This window comes from Melanostigma gelatinosum (genome assembly GCF_949748355.1).
Source record: "Melanostigma gelatinosum genome assembly, chromosome: 8".
Lineage (NCBI taxonomy): Eukaryota > Metazoa > Chordata > Actinopteri > Perciformes > Zoarcidae > Melanostigma > Melanostigma gelatinosum.
The window spans coordinates 494,646-517,207 of record NC_136641.1 but is presented as its reverse complement, the minus strand read 5'-3'; the positions used below and the strand labels follow the sequence as shown (position 1 = coordinate 517,207).

The 22,562-nt window shown below is 46.6% G+C and overlaps 1 protein-coding gene across 1 annotated transcript in view; it reads right to left on the bottom strand.

Moving 5' to 3' along the window:
* Window positions 1-22,562, bottom strand: part of LOC306780889 (rho guanine nucleotide exchange factor 10-like protein) — a 48,100-nt gene that overhangs the window by 11,364 nt on the left and 14,174 nt on the right. The window contains exons 9-18 of the mRNA XM_079273407.1: window positions 17,708-17,878; window positions 15,942-16,087; window positions 15,398-15,564; window positions 14,305-14,420; window positions 13,804-13,931; window positions 13,552-13,652; window positions 12,903-13,024; window positions 9,411-9,497; window positions 5,533-5,753; window positions 627-784 (exon numbers count right to left, since the gene is read on the bottom strand). Coding sequence (XP_079129533.1) covers window positions 627-784; window positions 5,533-5,753; window positions 9,411-9,497; window positions 12,903-13,024; window positions 13,552-13,652; window positions 13,804-13,931; window positions 14,305-14,420; window positions 15,398-15,564; window positions 15,942-16,087; window positions 17,708-17,878 — 1,417 coding nt within the window. The remainder of the gene's footprint in view (window positions 1-626; window positions 785-5,532; window positions 5,754-9,410; window positions 9,498-12,902; window positions 13,025-13,551; window positions 13,653-13,803; window positions 13,932-14,304; window positions 14,421-15,397; window positions 15,565-15,941; window positions 16,088-17,707; window positions 17,879-22,562) is intronic.

Genomic DNA, 22,562 nt, shown 5'->3' with positions numbered 1-22,562 from the left:
GCCCATAGGAGTTTACAAGGCAGGCGTCCTTTCTCTAAACACTGACCTGATGCATCAAGTGAATATGTTTTGCTGAACATAATATTATGCATTGCCCTCTACATCCTCTAGTCGGAATGAGCATACTTATAAACGCACTGTCAGAACTCCTTCATGGTGTCATATTGCTTTTCGGAGAATTATGATTATAAGTTCATCGTAGATGCAAAAGTATACTTATGTACAATATATTATGTTGAACATTGTTGCTCCTGGATGGATCACAGCCAACCCAATTATGTTCAACACAGCTCCATGTCCTTGGTCATGGTGCCACAGCGCTTAAAAGAATAAACTTCATAATTCTCAAAATTCTGACCCTTTGCTTTTTTATTAACAGCATTTACTTGTACTTTTACTTTCAATGAACAGGTTATGATGTACATTTAATATCAGAAAATTACTTTTGATACTTAAGTACTTTTGTACTTAAGTACAATAAATATCAGATACTTTAAGACTTTTACTCAAGTAGTATTCTAATAGGTGACTTTTTACTTTTACTTGAGTAGTTTTCCAGTAAGGTATCTTTACTTTTACTCAAGTATGGCTTTTGAGTACTTTATACACCACTGGTGAGAACTCACCGCCAGCCCTTCTGTGGTAAACAGTCACTTTGCCATTGGCCAGTCCAGCAAAGAGGAACGACAGCGAGTGTTTGAGGCAGAGGACAGGACAGCTGTCAGGGTTCACCAAGGTCAACAGGCTCTGAACAGCTGTGTCCACACTGCTGTACACACAGATGCTGGGAAGACAAGGAGACACATTACATTGAAAAGTCAAATGCCACACATCATCATCACATCATAAGTACAGAGCTGTCAGGACGTGGTTAGCCTAGCTTAGCATAAAGACTGGAAGCAGAGGCTGCCTGGCTCTGTCCAAAGTTCAAAATGACAGCTACCCACAGGTTTTAAGTTGACTAAATCACTGTCACCAGGGGACTATAATCCCATACACGAGCTGGGTAAATGCATTGAACAAATCAACAACTGGATGTGCCAGAATGTTCTTCAATTAAACAAAGATAAAACAGAAGTAATTGTTTTTGGTACCAAGGACGAGCGATTGAAAGTCAGCGCTCAGCTTCAATCACTGATGTTAAAACCTACAAACAAGCCAGAAATCTAGGTGTAGTTATGAATTCAGACCTCAACCTGAATAGCCATATCAAGACAATTACAAAATCAGCCTACTATCAGCTGAAGAATATATCAAGGATTAGAGGACTTCTGTCTCAACAGGATTTGTAAAAACCTGTTTTAATCGGAAAAAATGTTTCTATCATGCTCTCTGAATAGTTCTCTGTAGGAGACAGCACCTGCTGTAACATGACACATCCACTTTGGGCAAAGAACACAGGAGAACGCATTTGCAGGCCATATATGGCCTCGGCATAGAACTAGGCCTATTATTGTGTTGCAGAGAACATACCAGACATTGCACAGTACACACTAATAACTGTCTCCCACATTCACCCTCTCCCCTTTCTCAGTTGTTTCTCTTGTCTGTGGGTATAAAGGTAGCATGTATAGAGATGATTGTTAGGGCACTCCTCACAAGACTCTGCAATACGTGTCTGTGAGAAGTGCGCTCAGCTTGCCTGCAGGCAAATAAATTAACATGGCAACCTTGTTTCATTCATCAGACTGCATTTATCTTCAGCAGACTGGACTACTGTAACGGTGTGTTTACAGGTCTCTGTAAAAAGTCAATCAGAAAGCTGCAGCTGATTCAGAACGCTGCAGCTCGAGTCCTCACGAAGACCAGGAGGTGGATCACATCACTCCAGTTCTGAGCTCTTTGCACTGGCTTCCTGTCCAACAAAGACTTGACTTTAAAATCCTACTGTTGGTTTATAAAGCACTGAATGGTTTAGGGCCAAAATACATCTCTGATCTGCTGATACCTTATGAACCATCCCGACCCCTTAGGTCGTCTGGGAGTGGTCTACTTCCTGTTCCCAGAGTCAGAACTAAACATGGAGAAGCAGCATTCAGTTGTTCTGCTCCACATATCTGGAACAAAGTCCAGAAAGCTGCAGGTCTTGCTGAGACCCTCAGCTCCTTTAAATCAACACTGTTTGCTGCCTTTACTTGAACCACATTCAAGGATATTAATCCATTTCTGCATTTTACTGCAGTTTACCAAATAAACACCATGGAGTAGCCACCCTGTGGACCCACCACCCGCATGGACATGCATCGGGGTCAGGTGCTATGCAGACTGGGCGATGGGTCGGGCGGGAGGCCCGGGCATGCCGATCGCCAGCGGCATAGACTAGCTCTAGGGACGTGGAACGTCACCTCGCTAGCGGGGAAAGAGCCGGAGCTGGTGCAGGAGGTGGAGCGATACCAGCTAGATATAGTTGGACTCACCTCCACACACAGCACAGGCTCTGGAACCAAGCTCCTGGAGAGGGGTTGGACTTTGTCCTTTTCCGGAGTTGCCCAGGGTGAGAGGCGCCGGGCGGGAGTGGGGATACTCACGAGCCCCCGGCTGAGCGCCACTGTGTTGGAGTTCTCCCCGGAGAGCGAGAGGGTCGCTTCCAGGCGCCTACGGGTTGCGGGGAGTAAGGCTCTGACTGTGGTTTGTGCTTATGCACCAAACAGCAGTTCGGGGTATCTGGCCTTCTTGGAGTCGGTCAGAGGGGTCCTGGAAAGGGCGGCGCCTACCGACTCCATAGTTCTCCTGGGGGACTTCAACGCTCACGTGGGCAATGACGGAGAAACCTGGCGGAGGGTGATTGGGAGGAACAGCTTGCCCGATCTGAACCCGAATGGTGCTTCGTTATTGGACTTCTGTGCTAGCCACGGTTTGGCCATAACGAACACTATGTTCGAACATAAGGTGGCTCATAAGTGTACCTGGTACCAGAACACCTTAGGCCGGAGATCAACTTTGTAATCGTATCATTTGATTTGCGGCCGTATGTCTTGGACACTCGGGTGAAGAGAGGAGCAGAGCTGTCAACTGATCACCACCTGGTGGTGAGTTGGATCAGATGGCAGGGGAACCGGTTGGAAAGACCCGGCAAACCCAAACGTGTAGTGAGGGTGAACTGGGAACGTCTGCCGGAGGACCATGTCCGGGAGGTCTTTAACTCCCACCTCCGGAAGAACTTCTCACACATCCCAAGGGAGGTTGGGGACACAGAATCCGAATGGACCATGTTCAAAGCCTCTATTGTGGACGCGGCCGCAAGGAGCTGTCGCTGGAAGGTCATCGGTGCCTGTCGTGGCGGCAACCCGAGAATCCGGTGGTGGACACCGGAGGTGAGGGAAGCCGTCAAGCTGAAGAAGGAGACCTTCTAGGCCTGGTTGGCCCAGGGGTCTCCTGAAGCAGCTGACAGGTACCGGCAGGCCAGAAGGGCTGCAGCTGCGGTGGTCGCGAATGCTAAAACTCGGGCATGGGAGGAGTTCGGGGAGGCCATGGAGAAGGACTTTAGGTTGACCTCAAGGAGGTTCTGGCAAACCATCCGACGGCTCAGGAAGGGAAAGCAGGGCTTACCCCAGGCTGTTCTCAGCAGGGGGGGGGGTAGGGAACTGCTAACCCGGATGGGGGACATCGTCAGGTGGTGGAAAGAGCGAGGAACTCCTAAACCCGACCAACATGTCCTCTGCAGAGGAGGCAGCACCTGAGGACCTAGGGGGAGGCTCACCCATATCCCTGGCAGAGGTCGCTGAGGTAGTTAAAAAGTTCCTTGGTGGCAAGGCGCCGGGGGTGGATGAGATCCGCCCTGAGATGCTGAAAGCGCTGGACATAGTTGAGCTGTCCTGGCTGACACGCCTCTTCAATGTCACATGGGGGTCGGGATCAGTGCCCATGGAATGGCAGACCGGGGTGCTGGTTCCCATCTTCAAAAAGGGGGGCCGGAGAGTGTGCTCGAATGACCGGGGTATCACACTACTCAGCCTCCCGGGGAAGGCTTATGCCAGGGTGCTGGAAAGGAGGCTCCGACCGCTTGTCAAACCTCAGATTCAAGAGGAGCAGTGTGGATTCCGTCCCAGCCGTGGAACAGTGGACCAGCTCTTTACCCTCACAAGACTACTGGAGGGGTTCTGGGAGTTTGCCCAACCAGTCTACATATGCTTTGTGGACTTGGAGAAGGCTTTTGACCGGGTCCCTCGGGGGGTCTTGTGGGGGGTGCTGCGGGAGTATGGGGTGCCGGACCCGTTACAACGGGCGATCCGGTCTCTGTACGACTGCAGTAGGAGCTGTGTCCGTGTCTCTGCAATAAGTCAGACACGTTCCCGGTGGGTGTTGGCCTTCGCCAGGGCTGCCCTTTGTCACCGGTCCTGTTCATGACTTTCATGGACAGGATATCTAGGCGCAGCCTGGGGGCGGAGAACGTCAGGTTCGGGGGTCTCGGGATTGCCTCTCTGCTGTTTGCAGATGATGTGGTCCTGTTAGCCTCTTCGGATCGTGACCTCCAGCATTCACTGGGGCGGTTTGCAGCCGACTGTGAAGCGGCGGGGATGAGAGTTAGCACTTCCAAATCTGAGGCCATGGTGCTCTGCCGGAAACCGGTGGATTGCTCCCTCCAGGTGGGGACGGAGTGCCTACCTCAAGCGAAGGAGTTCAAGTATCACGAGTGAGGGTAAGATGGAGCGGGAGATCGACAGGCGGATCGGTGCGGCTGCAGCAGTAAAGCAGGAGTTGCACCGGACCGTCTTGGTGAAGAGGGAGCTGATCTGGAAGGCAAAGCTCTCAATTTACCACTCGGTCTACGTTCCTACCCTCACCTATGGTCACCAACTCTGGGTCGTGACCGAAAGGACAATGTCGCGGCTACAAGCGGCTGAAATGAGTTTCCTCCGTAGGGTGGCCGGGCTCAGCCTTAGAGATAGGGTAAGGAGCTCGGTCATCAGGAGGGAGCTTGGAGTCGAGCCGCTACTCCTTCGCGTCGAAAGGAGTCAGCTGAGGTGATTCAGCATCTAATTAGGATGCCTCCTGCAGCTGATTCAGAACACTGGAGGTTTTCCAGGCATGTCCAACTGGGAAGAGACCCCGGGGAAGACCCAGAACACGCTGGAGGGATTACATCTCCCAGCTGGCCTAGGAACGCCTCGGGATCCCCCAGAATGAGCTGGAACATGTTGCCGGTGAGAGGGAGGTCTGGGTCAGGCTGCTTGGCCTGCTGCCACCGCGACCCGATAAGCGGTGGAAAATGGATGGATGCATTTTACTACTGTATTTTATTTCTTACACTGCTTTCTGTTTTAATGACTGTTTTTAATGTTTCAATGAATGCTCTTAATTGTTTTTGAATCTCCCTTTCTGTTGCCTCATGTGTTGATGCTTTTAATGGTTTTATGTGAAGCACTTTGAATTACTTTGTTGTTGAAATGTGCTCTAAATAAACTTGCCTTGCCTAATGAACATGTTGTGTTTGGTCTATTTAATGTGTTCACTGCTGACTGACTAGACCAGATGAAAGGTCATAAGTTTGTGTCTACAGGCTGATGCTCTGAGCTGGTGGAAATATCTGACCTGCCGTCCTGCAGGCCAACACAGATGATATTTCCTATCTTGGCTGCAGACTGGGCCTTCTCAGCCTCCCTCTCCTCTGTGTTGGGACACGGCTCCTTCACATACTCCAGACAGAGGGCCGGGGCCCTCAGTGGGACGGTCTTGACTTGGCGAGGAGTGGCTCGGTTCAGTGAGAAGATCTCCACTTGGCCGTGGTTGAAGCTGCTTCCTCCACCTGCAACCTGAGCTCCATTGGAGACAAAAAGCAAATAAATGACAATAAGACAAACACACTTCAAGAATGAATTAAACTTCATGAATAAATGTCATGACTATTCCTTTAAAGAAAAGTAGATACAAGCTCTTGATAACATGTATCCAAGATGAGTACAACAGCATATGAGAGAATACTGGTCATGGGTGAGACGGGATATAAGGACGCCAGCCGGTGTGTTAATATGAGAATACATTTGAGAATTAAGTGTGTAGAAGTTACTCAGGAATATATATTTATATAGCCACATATCTGATGAATATGGACGTCGTTCACTGAAAGAATGCTGTTTTATGATCAGTTCCTTCCTTTGATTATTCTACATTCAAACTAGGGTTTAAATGTGAAGAAAAAACAATTCCCATTAAAAACGTACATAGAGCATGCTTTGTGCTATACTTAAAATACTATGTTTGGTCTTTGTCAACACAAAAGGGAGGAAACTAGCGAGCTGTACTAAACTGATGCCAACATTATAGAACAGGTGAGACTGTTTACTGCTGTTGGGGTTCTGGCGCCACCTCCTGGCTGGTTGAGTCCCTCACATGGGCCTCCCCTCCTCACAAATGACCTAGGGTCTGATCCTTGCCCCCTTGAGATGACCACACCTCCACCTTCGGTCCACCGCGGAGGTGGACCTTTCATTGGCCGACAAGCCGTCTCCCGCTGTGCGCAGAGACCCACTTATAAGCGGCAACGCAGCCCAAAATCGGTCTCTTCGCTCTGGACTTCCGTCTGGTCTCTAAGAAGAATCACCAGAGGACCCGATCGACCTCAACCCCCACTCATCTCAGCACGCACGTGCCATTTCGCTGGACGAAATCGACCACGTCTATTCTGAGTTTAAGGCCTTGGCCCGCGAGAAGCATCCTTCCTCCCGCGAGCCGCTCCCCCCCTTCGTGTACACGCTACGGTACTAGGGAGACCAAACAATCTTCCTTCACCGACCATTACCGGGAGATACGAACCGACACGTGTCTCAGCAGACGTTGGAAACCACAGGCCCTCCTCTCTGCAGCGAGCCGGGCCGAAACAGCAGCCGCTCACCAGCGATGCCGAAACAGCAGCCGCTCACCAGCGACGCCGAAACAGCAGCCGCTCACCAGCGACGCTGAAACAGCAGCAGCCTCACGCTTTTCTTTTTTCTCCTGGAGGAGGAAAAAACCATTCATCGACAGCACTCTACAACGTTGCCACGAAGCATCTCATAGTAAGAGTTACGGTGTCTGGGCGTAGTTTAGCTTAAATTAACTTAAATTTAATTCAGGCCATTCATTTATATGTTATTATTCCCGTGTTTTTGTCGTGTTAAAGTCATTGTTTTCGTTTTGCTGAGAGATTGCGCAATCGTCGACGGAGCTCCGAGGCCCTTCGTACTGTGCGTTTCCTGTTTGACTGTTTGCTTTTGGGATTATTTGATTTCATTTTTGTTCTTGCTCTATTTCCTCGAATCGATTCTGTGAGTGAAGTGTGGAAACGCGACTATCGGGCATAAGTGTCGTCAGTTCGCGAAGCGACAACGGCAACTTGTGTGAGATACGATCGGCGATCCTCATTTTCACTACGACGCGACATCGCACACAGAAACTCTGATTCCTCTCTCTGCCCTTTTATTCCTCTTGTTTTCCGTAACTTGCACACACATAGAGCTCCGGATTGTGGGTGAAACTCTCACCTATTGTTCTAACACACGTGTGCGCCGACACACGCAACCACATATAGCTGACCCCCCCCCTCCGCCATTTGGTCTAAGTCACTCGACTCCGCCATCTGGTGGTAGGTTTTAGCTATAGCTCTTTAAGGCCCCTCCCTGTTTGTCTGCGTCACTCGACGCCGCCATCTTTGTAGTCTTTAGCTATAGCTTTAAGACCCACCTTCCTTTTCACACACAGACCCACACACACACACACACACACACATACTTGTATTACATACATCATCACCCATTTTATTCATTTGTTTAGATATTAGGTACATACAATTGTATGATAGCGTTGTTGGTTGTGATATTAATTGATCTGATCACTTATTATTTCGATTTAATAAATTCTGTTATATTTTAAAGAGCAGTCGTTTGTGATTACTTGTGCATATTTGTATAATAAGATCTGGATGTAGTAGCCCGTGTACGAACATAAACCGTCACTGTCACTTCGAATGTGTAGTCGCACCCGACTATTGACATTACGAGTGGCCACTAATTATGAGACTTAGTTTATCGTTTGGTTATTAGTCCCTGTTTACAGGGTGGTGCCCCGTTGTTATTACTAATCATTAATAATTGTTACTTACATTAATAATTCTATTGATGTCAAGAATTCAGTTTCTTAAATGCTGATAACCCAAACACGCCCCTCTACGTTCCCAACACTGCCTTTAAACGTGATGCAGCTTTACAGTAACCTCAACAGATCTGAGATCAGCTGCTGTCTTGTCCTCAGTGTGGCAGCAGAGAAACGACAACAAACGCAGTTTAGCATCAGTCTACATGGACAGCTTTATATATGCACTGGATAATAGTAGTTTATGGACATACTAGTGGTGTCACGGATCACGGATCGATCCGTGATCCGTTCGGATCACCCCTCACGGTTCGGATCACCCCTCACGGTTCGGATCACCCCTCACGGTTCGGATCACCCCTCACGGTTCGGATCACCCCTCACGGTTCGGATCACTCGTGAATCGCGGATCAATCGAGTATTTTTTTTCTTTTTTTTTTTACAGCGTAATCATCATAGTGTGTAATAAAGTTCTACTGCTGCTGTTCCTTTTCAAGTAGCAAGTCCCTGAATATCAATGCAGAGTGTCAGTGAACAGATATAAAGCAGTAGTGTGTTCACGTGAACGGAGCAGCTTAGAAGCATTTAACGGTGACGTCATGGCGAGCGGAGGAACGTCAGAAGCCGCGGCGTCATTTGAAGAGCCACCATCCTGTCTGTCAGCGACGGGGACACTCCGGTGTAGAAAACAAAGGATTTCTAAATCTGGTTAAAATGCTTGAGCCACGCTACGAAATCCACTCACACACCCACCAGTGTGAAGCTGTTCCACGCCTCTATGGGACCCTCTCCCCAGACAATGGAGATATTCTCATCTTTTTGAAAATAATGTCACAGTAATGTAACATTAGTGTGTATTTGAATGACATAACCTGACAGGAAGTAAACATAGACCCAAGTTGTTGCCGAGCAGTTCAGTTCAGTGTAAACAGTGGAAGCAGCTCACTGGCTGTTTCTTTCTTTCAGTATTGATGAAAGGATGAGGATATCAGAATTGAGTATTCTTGAATGTTTTGTTTTTATTTATTTATTTCATTTTGTTTCAAATTGGACATCTTCAATATTTTTGTTTTCATGTAAGACTACAGCCCAAAGTTCTTTGCTTTAAGTGTTCTTGAAGTTCTTTAATTAATAAATGGAAAGCAAAGTTATATTTGTCTCCTCCCCTTTTCTTTGTTGATCCGAAAAATGATCCGAACCGTGACTCCTGAACCGTGATCCGAACCGAACCGTGAGGTTTGTGATCCGTGACACCCCTAGGACATACTGTGCTGCACTTCCTCAGTGCAGTGCATCTGTTACTCAAACGGTGACAACCTGAGGTGCACTACCACTGTACTCACCCAGAGGTAACCCTGTGGTAGAGAAGTGCTGACAGCGCAGAAACCAAGCAGGCTGGACTGAGACGGGCTGTGAAGAGCTGCCTCCAGCTACACAGACAGACAGAGACATGCTTCATTTACTGCCGACTCCTGCACTTCACACTTGTACAGTAAGAGGTGACACCAGATGCAAACCTTTTCATCTGTCATAATTTTCAACATAAAAAGAAATCACTGCAGTTTCTAAGAAAACAGGCCAGAGAGATATAAAAGTCCATGGAAGCAATATGCAGCATACTGAATATTAATACATGCTAAACATGTTGGTTATCTACTGAATGACAAACAACAATATTTACTGATGAATACATATATTTTGTCATTGATTAATAAATTATAGAACCAAAACAAACATTAACAGCTGAAATAAATAATCGAATTAATTAATAACGAAACAAATAAACTCATAGTAATACAAATACCAATAATATTACAACTATAAGTAGAAGCTGAAATGAGCACATTAATAAATAATTAAATAATAAATAAGAAATGTTGGTGATAATCAGGAGAATAATAAATCGATATGTATTCTTTTCTATAGTTATGTGTCGATATCTTAACAAGCTCAACTGGACCAACCTCAGTGGAGAAATATATGAAAATGGCAAAATTCACATATTGTTTACACAAAATTCATGCCTTGAGTGACAATCAACATCTTCAATTCAGTTATTTCTGTATCTATATCAAGACATAGACAACCAGCCACAGCATCCCACAGCCTATAGACAACCAGCCACAGCATCACACAGCCTATAGACAACCAGCCACAGCATCACACAGCCTATACACAACCACCCACAGCATCACACAGCCTATAGACAACCACCCACAGCATCACACAGCCTATAGACAACCACCCACAGCATCACACAGCCTATAGACAACCACCCACAGCCTATAGACAACCAGCCACAGCATCACACAGCCTATACACAACCAGCCACAGCATCACACAGCCTATACACAACCACCCACAGCATCACACAGCCTATAGACAACCACCCACAGCATCACACAGCCTATAGACAACCACCCACAGCCTATAGACAACCAGCCACAGCATCACACAGCCTATACACAACCACCCACAGCATCACACAGCCTATAGACAACCAGCCACAGCATCACACAGCCTATACACAACCACCCACAGCATCACACAGCCTATAGACAACCACCCACAGCATCACACAGCCTATAGACAACCACCCACAGCATCACACAGCCTATAGACAACCACCCACAGCCTATAGACAACCAGCCACAGCATCACACAGCCTATACACAACCACCCACAGCATCACACAGCCTATAGACAACCACCCACAGCATCACACAGCCTATAGACAACCACCCACAGCATCACACAGCCTATAGACAACCACCCACAGCCTATAGACAACCAGCCACAGCATCACACAGCCTATACACAACCAGCCACAGCATCACACAGCCTATAGACAACCAGCCACAGCATCACACAGCCTATAGACAACCAGCCACAGCATCACACAGCCTATAGACAACCAGCCACAGCATCACACAGCCTATACACAACCACCCACAGCATCACACAGCCTATAGACAACCAGCCACAGCATCACACAGCCTATACACAACCACCCACAGCATCACACAGCCTATAGACAACCACCCACAGCATCACACAGCCTATAGACAACCACCCACAGCCTATAGACAACCACCCACAGCATCACACAGCCTATAGACAACCAGCCACAGCCTATAGACAACCAGCCACAGCATCACACAGCCTATAGACAACCAGCCACAGCATCACACAGCCTATAGACAACCACCCACAGCATCACACAGCCTATAGACAACCAGACACAGCATCACACAGCCTATAGACAACCACCCACAGCATCACACAGCCTATAGACAACCACCCACAGCATCACACAGCCTATACACAACCACCCACAGCATCACACAGCCTATAGACAACCAGCCACAGCATCACACAGCCTATAGACAACCACCCACAGCACCACACAGCCTATAGACAACCAGCCACAGCATCACACAGCCTATAGACAACCACCCACAGCATCACACAGCCTATACACAACCACCCACAGCATCAAACAGCCTATACACAACCACCCACAGCATCACACAGCCTATAGACAACCACCCACAGCATCACACAGCCTATAGACAACCAGCCACAGCATCACACAGCCTATAGACAACCACCCACAGCATCAAACAGCCTATACACAACCACCCACAGCACCACACAGCCTATAGACAACCACCCACAGCATCACACAGCCTATACACAACCACCCACAGCATCACACAGCCTATACACAACCACCCACAGCATCACACAGCCTATACACAACCACCCACAGCACCACACAGCCTATAGACAACCAGCTACAGCATCACACAGCCTATAGACAACCAGCCACAGCATCACACAGCCTATAGACAACCACCCACAGCATCACACAGCCTATAGACAACCAGCCACAGCATCACACAGCCTATAGACAACCAGCCACAGCATCACACAGCATATAGACAACCAGCCACAGCATCACACAGCCTATAGACAACCAGCTACAGCATCACACAGCCTATAGACAACCTCACACAGCATCACACAGCCTATAGACAACCACCCACAGCATCACACAGCCTATAGACAACCAGCTACAGAATCAAACAGCCTATAGACAACCAGCCACAGCATCACACAGCCTATAGACAACCAGCTACAGCATCACACAGCCTATAGACAACCAGCTACAGCATCACACAGCCTATAGACAACCACCCACAGCATCACACAGCCTATAGACAACCTCACACAGCCTATATACAACCTCACACAGCCTATAGACAACCTCCCACAGCATCACACAGCCTATAGACAACCTCCCACAGCATCACACAGCCTATAGACAACCACCCACAGCATCACACAGCCTATAGACAACCACCCACAGCATCACACAGCCTATAGACAACCACCCACAGCATCACACAGCCTATAGACAACCAGCCACAGCATCACACAGCCTATAGACAACCAGCCACAGCATCACACAGCCTATAGACAACCAGCCACAGCATCACACAGCCTATAGACAACCAGCCTGGGGAAGGATCCGCAGACACAACACAGACAATGAGGAGCCAGAAAGAAGTACATCTTGGAAGAGGATTGTCAAGATTTGTGACGGTCTTAATTTCATCATCTTCTAATGTTTGTTTTCCTTTCTATGTTGAAATGCTGCAGCCTCCTCTATGTGATGTAAACATCAGTTCTACACAGCCATGTGTTTGGTTATGAGACACAACCAGAATATGTGGCTGCTCATCAGTGGGCTAGAAACACAACCAGGTCTCTTTATACATGTTTATCATTCTCTTTGGATATTAGTATCAATACCCAACAGCAGCTCTCACCTTCAGTGAGTGTGTTCTGGAGGAGAGGACAGGAAGGTGGCAGGTTAACAGTGGACAACTAAATGGAGCTTTTCTCTTCAGGTCTTCTTCAGCACATTCCCACCCTGGAGAGTTTTCCTGTCCTGAACAGACAACACAGACACACAAGACAACACACACAGACCACACACACACACACACACTTTACAAATATTCCAGAGTGCTCTGCTTCACCAGACCTAATGTCCAACCTGTACTATTTGCAGCGTGATTATCAGAAGTTAATTTAGTTAAAAAGTCAAAGGTGTCAATCAAACGTTGTGATAAAAGAGTTGTTACAAGACATTGATCATTGAGAATCAGATAGTGATACGTATTGCTTTTATTTCATTATTTGAACATAACATGAACAGATATCAGCATCACTTTGATATGGTTATGAATATATACAGCATATATAGAACATAATCAACGAGCTGTGCTGTATGAATGAGGTGGCCGACTGGCTATACTGCAACAACATCAACAACATTGGAGGTTATCTCAACACTACTGTGAGAATCTGTCATGTCAAAGCCTGTGAGTTCTCTAAGTCCACGTTTGCGGTTCCACACACACACACACACACACACACACACACACACACACACACCTACACACACACACTTACTGTGAGCTATCTTGGCAAGGTGAAGCCGGTTGACCCAGGAGATCTTACTGAGGGGGCTGGGAGTGTTGAAGACAACAATGATGCTCACTGGACAACCAGACCTGGGACCAAAATGTGTAGTGGACATGAAAGCACATGAATATGCAAAATACTTTGCAATCCAAGTTAACACACCTGCACCTGAACCTAACTACAGCTGAGCCGCCCTGTCCCTGCTCTGAGCCTGTTCCTTATCAACCTCCTCACACTCACTTGTCAGGTTTGCCTGGTATGGACAGACGCAGGCGACACTTGTTGGCAATCTGGATCTCCTCCTCCTTCAGACGGAGGAGCCTCTGCAGAGCCAGACACCAGTCCTGAGACACGATGGTGTTTAGATTCTGGGAAGGAAAGGATGGAGCAGTTAGATAGTCTTCTACTTTATTAACTTCTTCTGAGAAAGGAGGAAGAAATCAGCTTTTAGATTCTACTTTCATACAACTTGGCTCTGATTTGGTAGTGCGGGCCATCATTTCTACCCGTTATGACATAGTTGTACATTGTACATTTCTGGAAACACAGTGACATCACTATAATTAATTAATGATGTATTTCATTTATACATCACTACACTTAAGTTACAAATGCTTCACAGCAGGAAGGAAAGAGAGAAATAGAATAAGCACAAGATATAAAGTTATAAAATAGAAGTCTATAGAAAACAGATGTGTTTTAGATGTGCACTGATTAGTTGAGAGCAATACGCGTTGGTACCTGGTAGGTTCCGTGGAGCGTGCCCACCAGCAGTGAGACCTCCTCCACTACAGCCAGGTCATGCTGCAGCTCCTCCAGCTCCTGGTACAGTTTGGGAGGACCCAGGAACACTTTACCTGCAGCACAGGGAGGCCCAACACCTCAACTTAATGATTACTGCCACATTAGCACCCTTGTTACAACAGAAATGTGTGATGGGATGAAGAGGATAACATGGTACAAGACTGTGGAGAGCCAGAGTTAAGATGGTTGATTGTGTGATCAGCACACGTCTCTACTGACACCATCAGTCAGTGATGAGATCATTTAATCAACCGAAAACTATGTCAATGGCAACAGTGATTATTTGTTGAAGTAAAAGACAATACTTTATTTTTCAGGCACTAACAGAAGCACATAACCCTGCACTCATTGACTAGTGCTCACTTTATCAATGCAATACCAATATTTGAGTCTGTAGACTTCCATCAGATAAGATTATCTGTCAAGCAGGACGAAATGGGAAGATGGGAGCCTACTGAGGTGTGAGCTGGACAATGATAGGCAGACATCAGTACATCAAACAGGAAAACGTTTTGTGATTCCATTTTAAAGATGCCTGTTAAAGATCTCTTCAGGCCAACTAACCATGTATTATGCACATTTTTAAATGTATCAATTCATGAATGGGTAAATTAAACCCTGTTTAAGTCTATAAATAAGTCATCTAATTCGGTCACAAAACATCCATATACAATATACTGTGTGTATATATATATACATATATATATATATATATATATACATATATATATATATATATACATATATATATATATATATATATATATATATATATATATATATATATATACATATATATATATATATATATATACATATATATATATATATACATATATATATATATATATATATATATATATATATACATATATATATATATATATACATATATATATATATATATATATATATATATATATATACATATATATATATATATATATATATATATGAGTATACATATACGAGTATAGATATACAGTATATACGATCTGCATTAAGTCAGTGTGTGGAGCTGTGGATGTACCAGTGGTGCTGGAGGTGGAGCTGTGGCGTCTAGCTGTGTTGACACTGTCCCTTCTCTGGTGACTGTCCTGTCCCACCTCCACCACCTGAGTCTGCAGCAAGGGGCCACACCACTTCACCGTGTACTTAGGACCAACAGGAACCAGGCTGCTGATGTCAGGGGGACCCCTGGTGGACAAACATGTTCTAAATGTGGTCATGGCACACACATGTGGCAGCTACTCCGTGCAGGAGCTGTCTCATCAGTCCAAATCACAGCACCCCGTCTCCCATGACATCAGCTGAGTTCTGTTCAGCATCTACAGAGCTGAAACCTGGTAACTCCTTGAGAACAGACTCACTGCAATTAGAGGTTGTTCTTCTAGAAACTCTTCTCACGCATGAAGATTGATTGCTAACTGCTCCAAAAACAGCCATGTCTCATTCCTACATTCATATTTTAATTACCAAAGAAATAAACATGTGAAAAATCAAATGTAAGAGAGATTCCAGCAGATAGTGGAGCTAATGCAGCAGCCTCAGGGTCTACAGGAGGAGGTACTTACTTCAGGTTAACAGTGGCACAGATCAGGGTGTCGTTGAGGAGGAAGACCTTCCGCTCCTTCGACTTGACAACTTGACCTTTATCACCATAAACTATTTCAGTGAGCAGTTCACACTGAATCCACTGCCGCTGCTCCGAGTTCAGCAGCTGGAAGCACAAAGCAGTTCACTGAAAAGTAGACCCTTACCTCCACTCTCAGCTCCAGTCAGTATATGAACCAGTACATGATCTTCTCTGAGGCCTGCTTGGAATAAAAGCTGAATGTACAACCCGTACTCCCTGATCTTCAAAATGACAGATAACATCAAGACAAAGGCTAGCGGATGAATGAAGCTGTCTGGACGTGGATTAGTTTGGATGTAAAAAAGTTTTTGGTCCAGTACCAGGTATCTCAATGATTACCAGTCACATCAATATGATATTCAGTTTGGATATTCATGGTCCCCAGAGGCTGATTATTGAGGACCTTCACTCACCTATCGTCTGGCACCGTCACATGGCCAAAATAAATCAACTGAATTAAGAAAGATTCAAATTAGAGGGGATAGTTTGTGTTTTGTTGTATGAGGTACTGATCCATAGTCGGTGTATTACCTACAGTGGATGCAGTGGGCACACCCCTACATAGGGGAAACAGACAGGACACAAGAGCAAAGCAATGCAGTGCTGTGGACAGGGGTAGCAGCACACCTATTCTAGACACCTAAAGAGATTGATATCAGTTTAAATGTACGCTATTTTAGAATATTTGTCTTAGCGTCAGACAGCGCCCTCTGTCTGGGAACTGATCTATGATCTCTTCAAAGCCAAAAGACTCCGTTGACTAATACTGTAGAGATGAGTTTCACTTTTACTTCAGTTCCATGACAGAACATATTCTAAACATAGCTACACTTAAACCCATACTGACTGTTTAGGTGTCTGAAATACATCATAGCAGTACATGACTTCACTCCTGTGCTGGTTCTCCAAACTCCATCTCCTGTAGTAACACTGAGTATGGAGAAGAACCTCATACAACCACACTTCTAAACATCTGATACGGAATACGTGTCGGTTGACCGCCTTAAACCAGCACATCTGGACCTGTACCAACCGGTACGGGTGGCTGAACCCCCACGGCGGGGGCGGCCTCGGGCCCTCCCACCTCAGCATGACAAGACCCGGAGGGGGCCTTCAACGGTGGTCCTGCCTCCGGCCCCAGAGACACGGAGTCGGGCTTGCCGCCCATGTCGACCTTGCAGGTTTTGTCTCCGGTCTCCAGCACCCGAAACGGCCCGACGTAGGGGGGTTGAAAGGGTCCACGGTGGCTGTCCTGGCGAACGAACACATACTCCGCTGACCTGAGGCTGGACGGGACGTATGCCTGTGGAAGGCCGTGCTGCGACGTGGGCACTGGTTTGAACAGCCTGGCTTCTTCCAGGAGTGTTGCCCGCTGCTGGGTTGCAGACCAAGGGTCTGTGACTTTGGGGATAAACTCCCCCGGGACCCGCAGTGGCTGTCCATAAACCAGCTCAGCCGATGAAGCTTGCAGATCGTCTTTGGGGGCTGTCCCAAGCCCCTACAATACTGTCATATCTATTAGACAGATTGACGCTCCCATTTAATGTAGGCCATTCCATCCACTCTCTGATACCAAGAGGAGATGCTGGATAGTATAGTTTATTTTATGAATCAAAATATGATAACAATTTCAGTCCATAAGAGGCCAACCCATAGGTTAAATCAATACCTCATACATGTGTGTTATCATGCATGGTGCGTCACCTTGCTGAGGTTGCGGTCCCCCACACTGTGTGCTAACTGCTGGATCTCAGCCTCCTGATCAGCCAGACGCTTCTGTTCGTTGAGCTTCTCGGCCAGAGTCTCCAGCGTAGTGAGAGCCAGCTGCAGCGGCAGCCGGTCGGTGTGGATCTTTGGAGTGTTCTTCAACATGTCCTGATACAACACAACAACAACACTGTGTTAACCAGGAGTGGGGGGTCAGGTCCTTTCACATCAAGAGAAACCAATGACCTTAAGTAAAGAACATATAATATAATTATCATTATAAGAATATTATGAAATGTAGCTCAAGCGCAAGTTCAGACAGGAATACACTCACCAGTAATCTCTGTCTTTCCTCTCCTCGTAATTACTCTATCAGCTGATTGGGGGCGTGCACTTTTAAGTAACCAACCAGATTCTCCACACCGGTTCCTCAAGCCAATCATATCGTTGCTGTCAAACTTTAAATAGTGTTCTCCTCTCTGCTGCTGTCAGTTGTCATTTCAGCTAAGGAGATGCGAAGCGATACTTTTTCCCTTACCTTTTAAACAACAACAACTAGTTGTGGGTAACTGAGACAATGACGGATTCCGACGTTGATCATTTCAGGAAGAGTCGGGTCTCAACATCGATGTTTAGCCGGAGCCGGTATTCAGCCCGCCTGGTGGCCGGCGCAGGAGCACTCGCCCAGCAGCTCCCCTGAGACGCAAGAAGCCCTCTTGGCTCAGCTAGTAGTTGGCGGTGGTATCCTAGTAAGTCGAACAGTTACTCGCGATCAGTCGATCCTTCGCCGGGCTCATCCGAGCTCCGCAGGCGGCATCCCGTACTCTCTCCACCAGCACTCCTGGCCTCCAATGCAGACAACGCCGTCATTTCCACCGGGTAGTTCCATCCACTCCATCGATACTGGTCTTCAATCTCTGGTAAACGATGCAGCTTATATTATGTTGTTAACATCGGTGCCACCAGCCGCCATGGTAAATCAGCGCCACGGGACAGTTCAGGCTCCTCGCTGTTTAAACGGAGACCTTGTTTTCCACTCCTCATCATTTCCCGACAAATGAGGAAATTTATCTTTCGTAATTTATCTTTAGTAAAGGTCATTAGATACCCTTTAAGAGTATTGAGACCCTAAACCAAGGTGATGGCTTGATCCTCATCCGTAAATAGTTGAGTCTCAAGGTTTGTTAGATATGTGTTGGGCTCTGATCATATGGCTTAAATATGTGCTGTGGACAAAGAGAATCAGGCCTTCAAGCAAAGGTTTCATCCTGATTTGTAGTTTGAGGAGAGCAAAGGAATTTTACACTCGGGTGTGAATTCCCCCCCCCCCCCAAAACTATGGGTCCTGAAGTCATCTCATTGGCCGAAGGCCAACAGAGGCCCAGGACCCCTGTGGTTCAACCACTGTTCTATAAAACTGTCTGCAGTTTCACACCTCATTGCTTTTCCAATCGACCTCGGTTGAGTTAGGGAGCACGCAACCGCTCTTCGCCCGGACCTTCGTCCTGGACGCATGAAGACACATCGGCCTCGTTGAAACGATCGCCTCACAACACACGTGCTGCATCGGCACACGTGATTACATACAGCAGCCTAACTGCCATTTTGTCCGAGTCACTCGACTCCGCCATCTTTGTAGTTTTTAGCTGTAGTTCTTACGGCCCCTCCCCTTTTGGCCCGCGTCACTCGACGCCGCCATCTTTGTAGTCTCTAGCTGAAGCTGTAAGACTCTCCTTCCTGTTCACCCACAGACCCACACACACACATACACATACACACACAGACATACACCCTCATCCATTTTATTCATTCTTTAGTTTAGGCATATAAAATTGTATGATAACGTTTGTTGGTTGCAATATTAATTGATTTGATCATTTATTATTTTGATTTAATAAACTCTGTTATACTTTCAGGAGCAGTCGTCTGTGATTACTTGTGCATATGTATTTGATAAGACTGTATGTAGTAGCCGGTGCTCGAACTTAAAACCTTCACTGTCACTGAATGTATAGTCATACGCAGACTATTGACATTATGAGTGACTACTAATTATGAGACTTAGTTTTATCGTTTGGTTATTGGTCCCTGTTCGCAGGGTGGTGCCCCGTTTTTATTAATAATCATTAATAATTGTTACATACATCAATAATTCTATTGATGTCAAGAATTCAGTTTCTTAAATGCTGATAACCCAAACACGCTCCTTTAGATCCCAACATATGTCAATGCAGAACGTGAGACTGGACGGTGAATAAGTAGGAAAATATGTGTTGGTGTTGGCTTTGATGGTGTTGCCATTCTCTCCCTAGGCTGGTCTTAAATGCGTTGAGTGAGGAGGCACTAACTGTTACTTGACTCAGGCTGTTCCATACTGGTGGTGTTCTACTTGAGAAAAAAGGTTTCCGTGGACCAGGCTGGTGTTTTACCTGTAGTTTCAGATCGTGACCTCTTGTATTGGTGCTGAGGGATTTTTTGAACATACTATTGCCACATACTTCACAACTTCTGTCAGACTGTACGCTGTCGATTCCTGTCAGTATTTTAAAAGTTTGGACCATGTCGGCTCGTTTGCGTCGAAATTCCAGCGTTTGCAAGTTGAGACTAGCAAGTCTTTCTGGGTATGAGAAGTTGGAGAGGCCGTGCACTAGTATAGTTGCGCGTCTCTGAACTTGTTCCAGGGCATCTTTGGCCCTCTTGAGTAAGAAAGTTACGGATCCATTGAAGTATGTTGTCTTGGATGCCAAAGGTTGAAAGTTGAAGGAGGAGTCTCTCATGTGGAACCGTATCAAAGGCCTTAGCGTAGTCTAGGAAGAGAATATCGACTGGAAGCTTGTGACTAAGGGCTTCAGTACAGATGTCGATTGCTTCCAGTAGATTAGTAACTGTTGATCTGCCGGACGTGAAGCAGTGCTGTTGCTTACATAGAAGGTTGTTCGATTTCAGGTGCTCCCTGATGTCTCAGCAATCAGTCTTTCCATGAGTTTACACACTACTGACGTAAGTGAGACGGGCCTGTAGTTTGCTGGGTCAGACTTGTCGCCTTTTTTGAAGATGGGGGTTACTGTTGCCGTTTTCCACTGTACGGGTACCTCGCTGCTGGCTAGGCTTGTGTTGAACAGGCTACACAATGGTGAAACAAGGATATCAGCCATTTCCTTGAGTAATCGGTTGTGGATCTGGTCAAGCCCTGGGGATTTGTCTGTTCTGATGGATCTGAGCTTTTTGAGTATCCTGTCCTCTGTAATCAAAATCCGCAAGTCTGAGGTCAGCAGCTTTGCTGTGAATGTTGGCATGGTGGTGGTATCCTCTCTGGCGAAAATACCTGAGTATTGGTCATTTAGAATATTGGCTTTGCTCATGTAGTCGCTGTTGTAGGTTCCATCCTTGTTCTTCAGATCCGTGATATTTGGTCTCATTGTTCTCCGGCTGTTTATATAGTTCCAGAAGGCTTTGCTGTTGGTGCGTGAGTCTTTTGCCAGCTTGTGCTCAAAGTCCCGTCTAGCCTTTCTTGCCGCATGAGTCGCCTCGTTCCATGCTGTGATGGAAGTCCTGGCCGTCTTTGGTATTTAGGTATCGTATCCAGGTGTGGTATTTTCTCTTTACCTTTTGTAGAGCCTGTTTGTTCAACCACAGTGGTTTTTTCTTCCTTGTCGTGTCCAGGTGGTTCGCCTTCAGGGGGATACACTTCACCATGGCATCATGGATGGTTTGTTCCAGTATGTTGGCAATTTCCTGGATGCTTTTCCCCATTAGCCTGTCTTCCCAGTTGATGTCAAGCATAGTCTTCATAGCTGCATAGTCACCTTTGTTATAGTTGTAAGTAGGCTTTAACGATGTAGAGGAGCTGGTTCCAAAGACTAGTTTGAATGAGATTCCCACATGGTCACTTGCTCCTATGGGTGCCATAATGGATAGTTGCTCAACAATTTCGCCTTCGTTGGTAAAGATCAAGTCATCTCTAATGGGTGTTTGGCCGGCCCGATATCTGGTAGGCTGAGTGACATGCTGATGGTAATAACAGTCCCTGGTACACTCGATGAACTTTGTGGCAGGGCCACTTGGACTTGTGTTTTCCGGGAGTTCGGGTGTAGGGGACCATACCACGTCTGGGTGGTTAAAGTAGCCGACTAGAAGTTTGTGTGTGTGGGGAGTTGAAGCTGCCCACTATAAAGTTGCATGAAGATCGTCGTCACGTGGGATGGCAGTCGATGGGCTTCCACTACGGTAGATGGATCCTATTAGTAGGTCACTGTGGTCTTTCCCTTTGATGGTCACCCAAGTGCTGTCTGACGAAATCATGGGTCTGACACACGTCTGGAGCTCCGGAGCATCACTCTCATTTAATTAGCATGAAAGCGCCTGTTCCAGGAGTGGAAGTGGAGCAAATTCATGACACTACAAATCATTATGAGCCGAAATAAACATAACTAAGCAGCAGTTAGCACCTGGTATATAAGGGGTACATCCCTTGCAGAAGAGGCCGCTGGCGGGGTGGTCTTATTTTCATTCTTTTTAAGGCCCCCTCTCAGTATTGGAGCGCTTTGTAGAGCGCCTTTCAGCCAGAGAATGCAGCCATGGAGACGCCAACACCATTGGAGGAGGTGTTAGGCCTGGGCTTGTAGGCCCATCCCTTCTTGGAAACAGAGGCTCATACATCATGAGCCAAGCTGCTATCCCGATCGATGATTCAGAACCCGCCCAGTAGATGGCGACAGTTATGCCCCAACCTATGCCCCAAAGAGCAATGGCGCCGATCTTGTGGAGCCAACGCGCTCTTCCTCTTTCTTTTATCGCCATGGTCATGACCACGAGATACGCCAGGGCCGCAAACGCCATCATGGCCTCGACG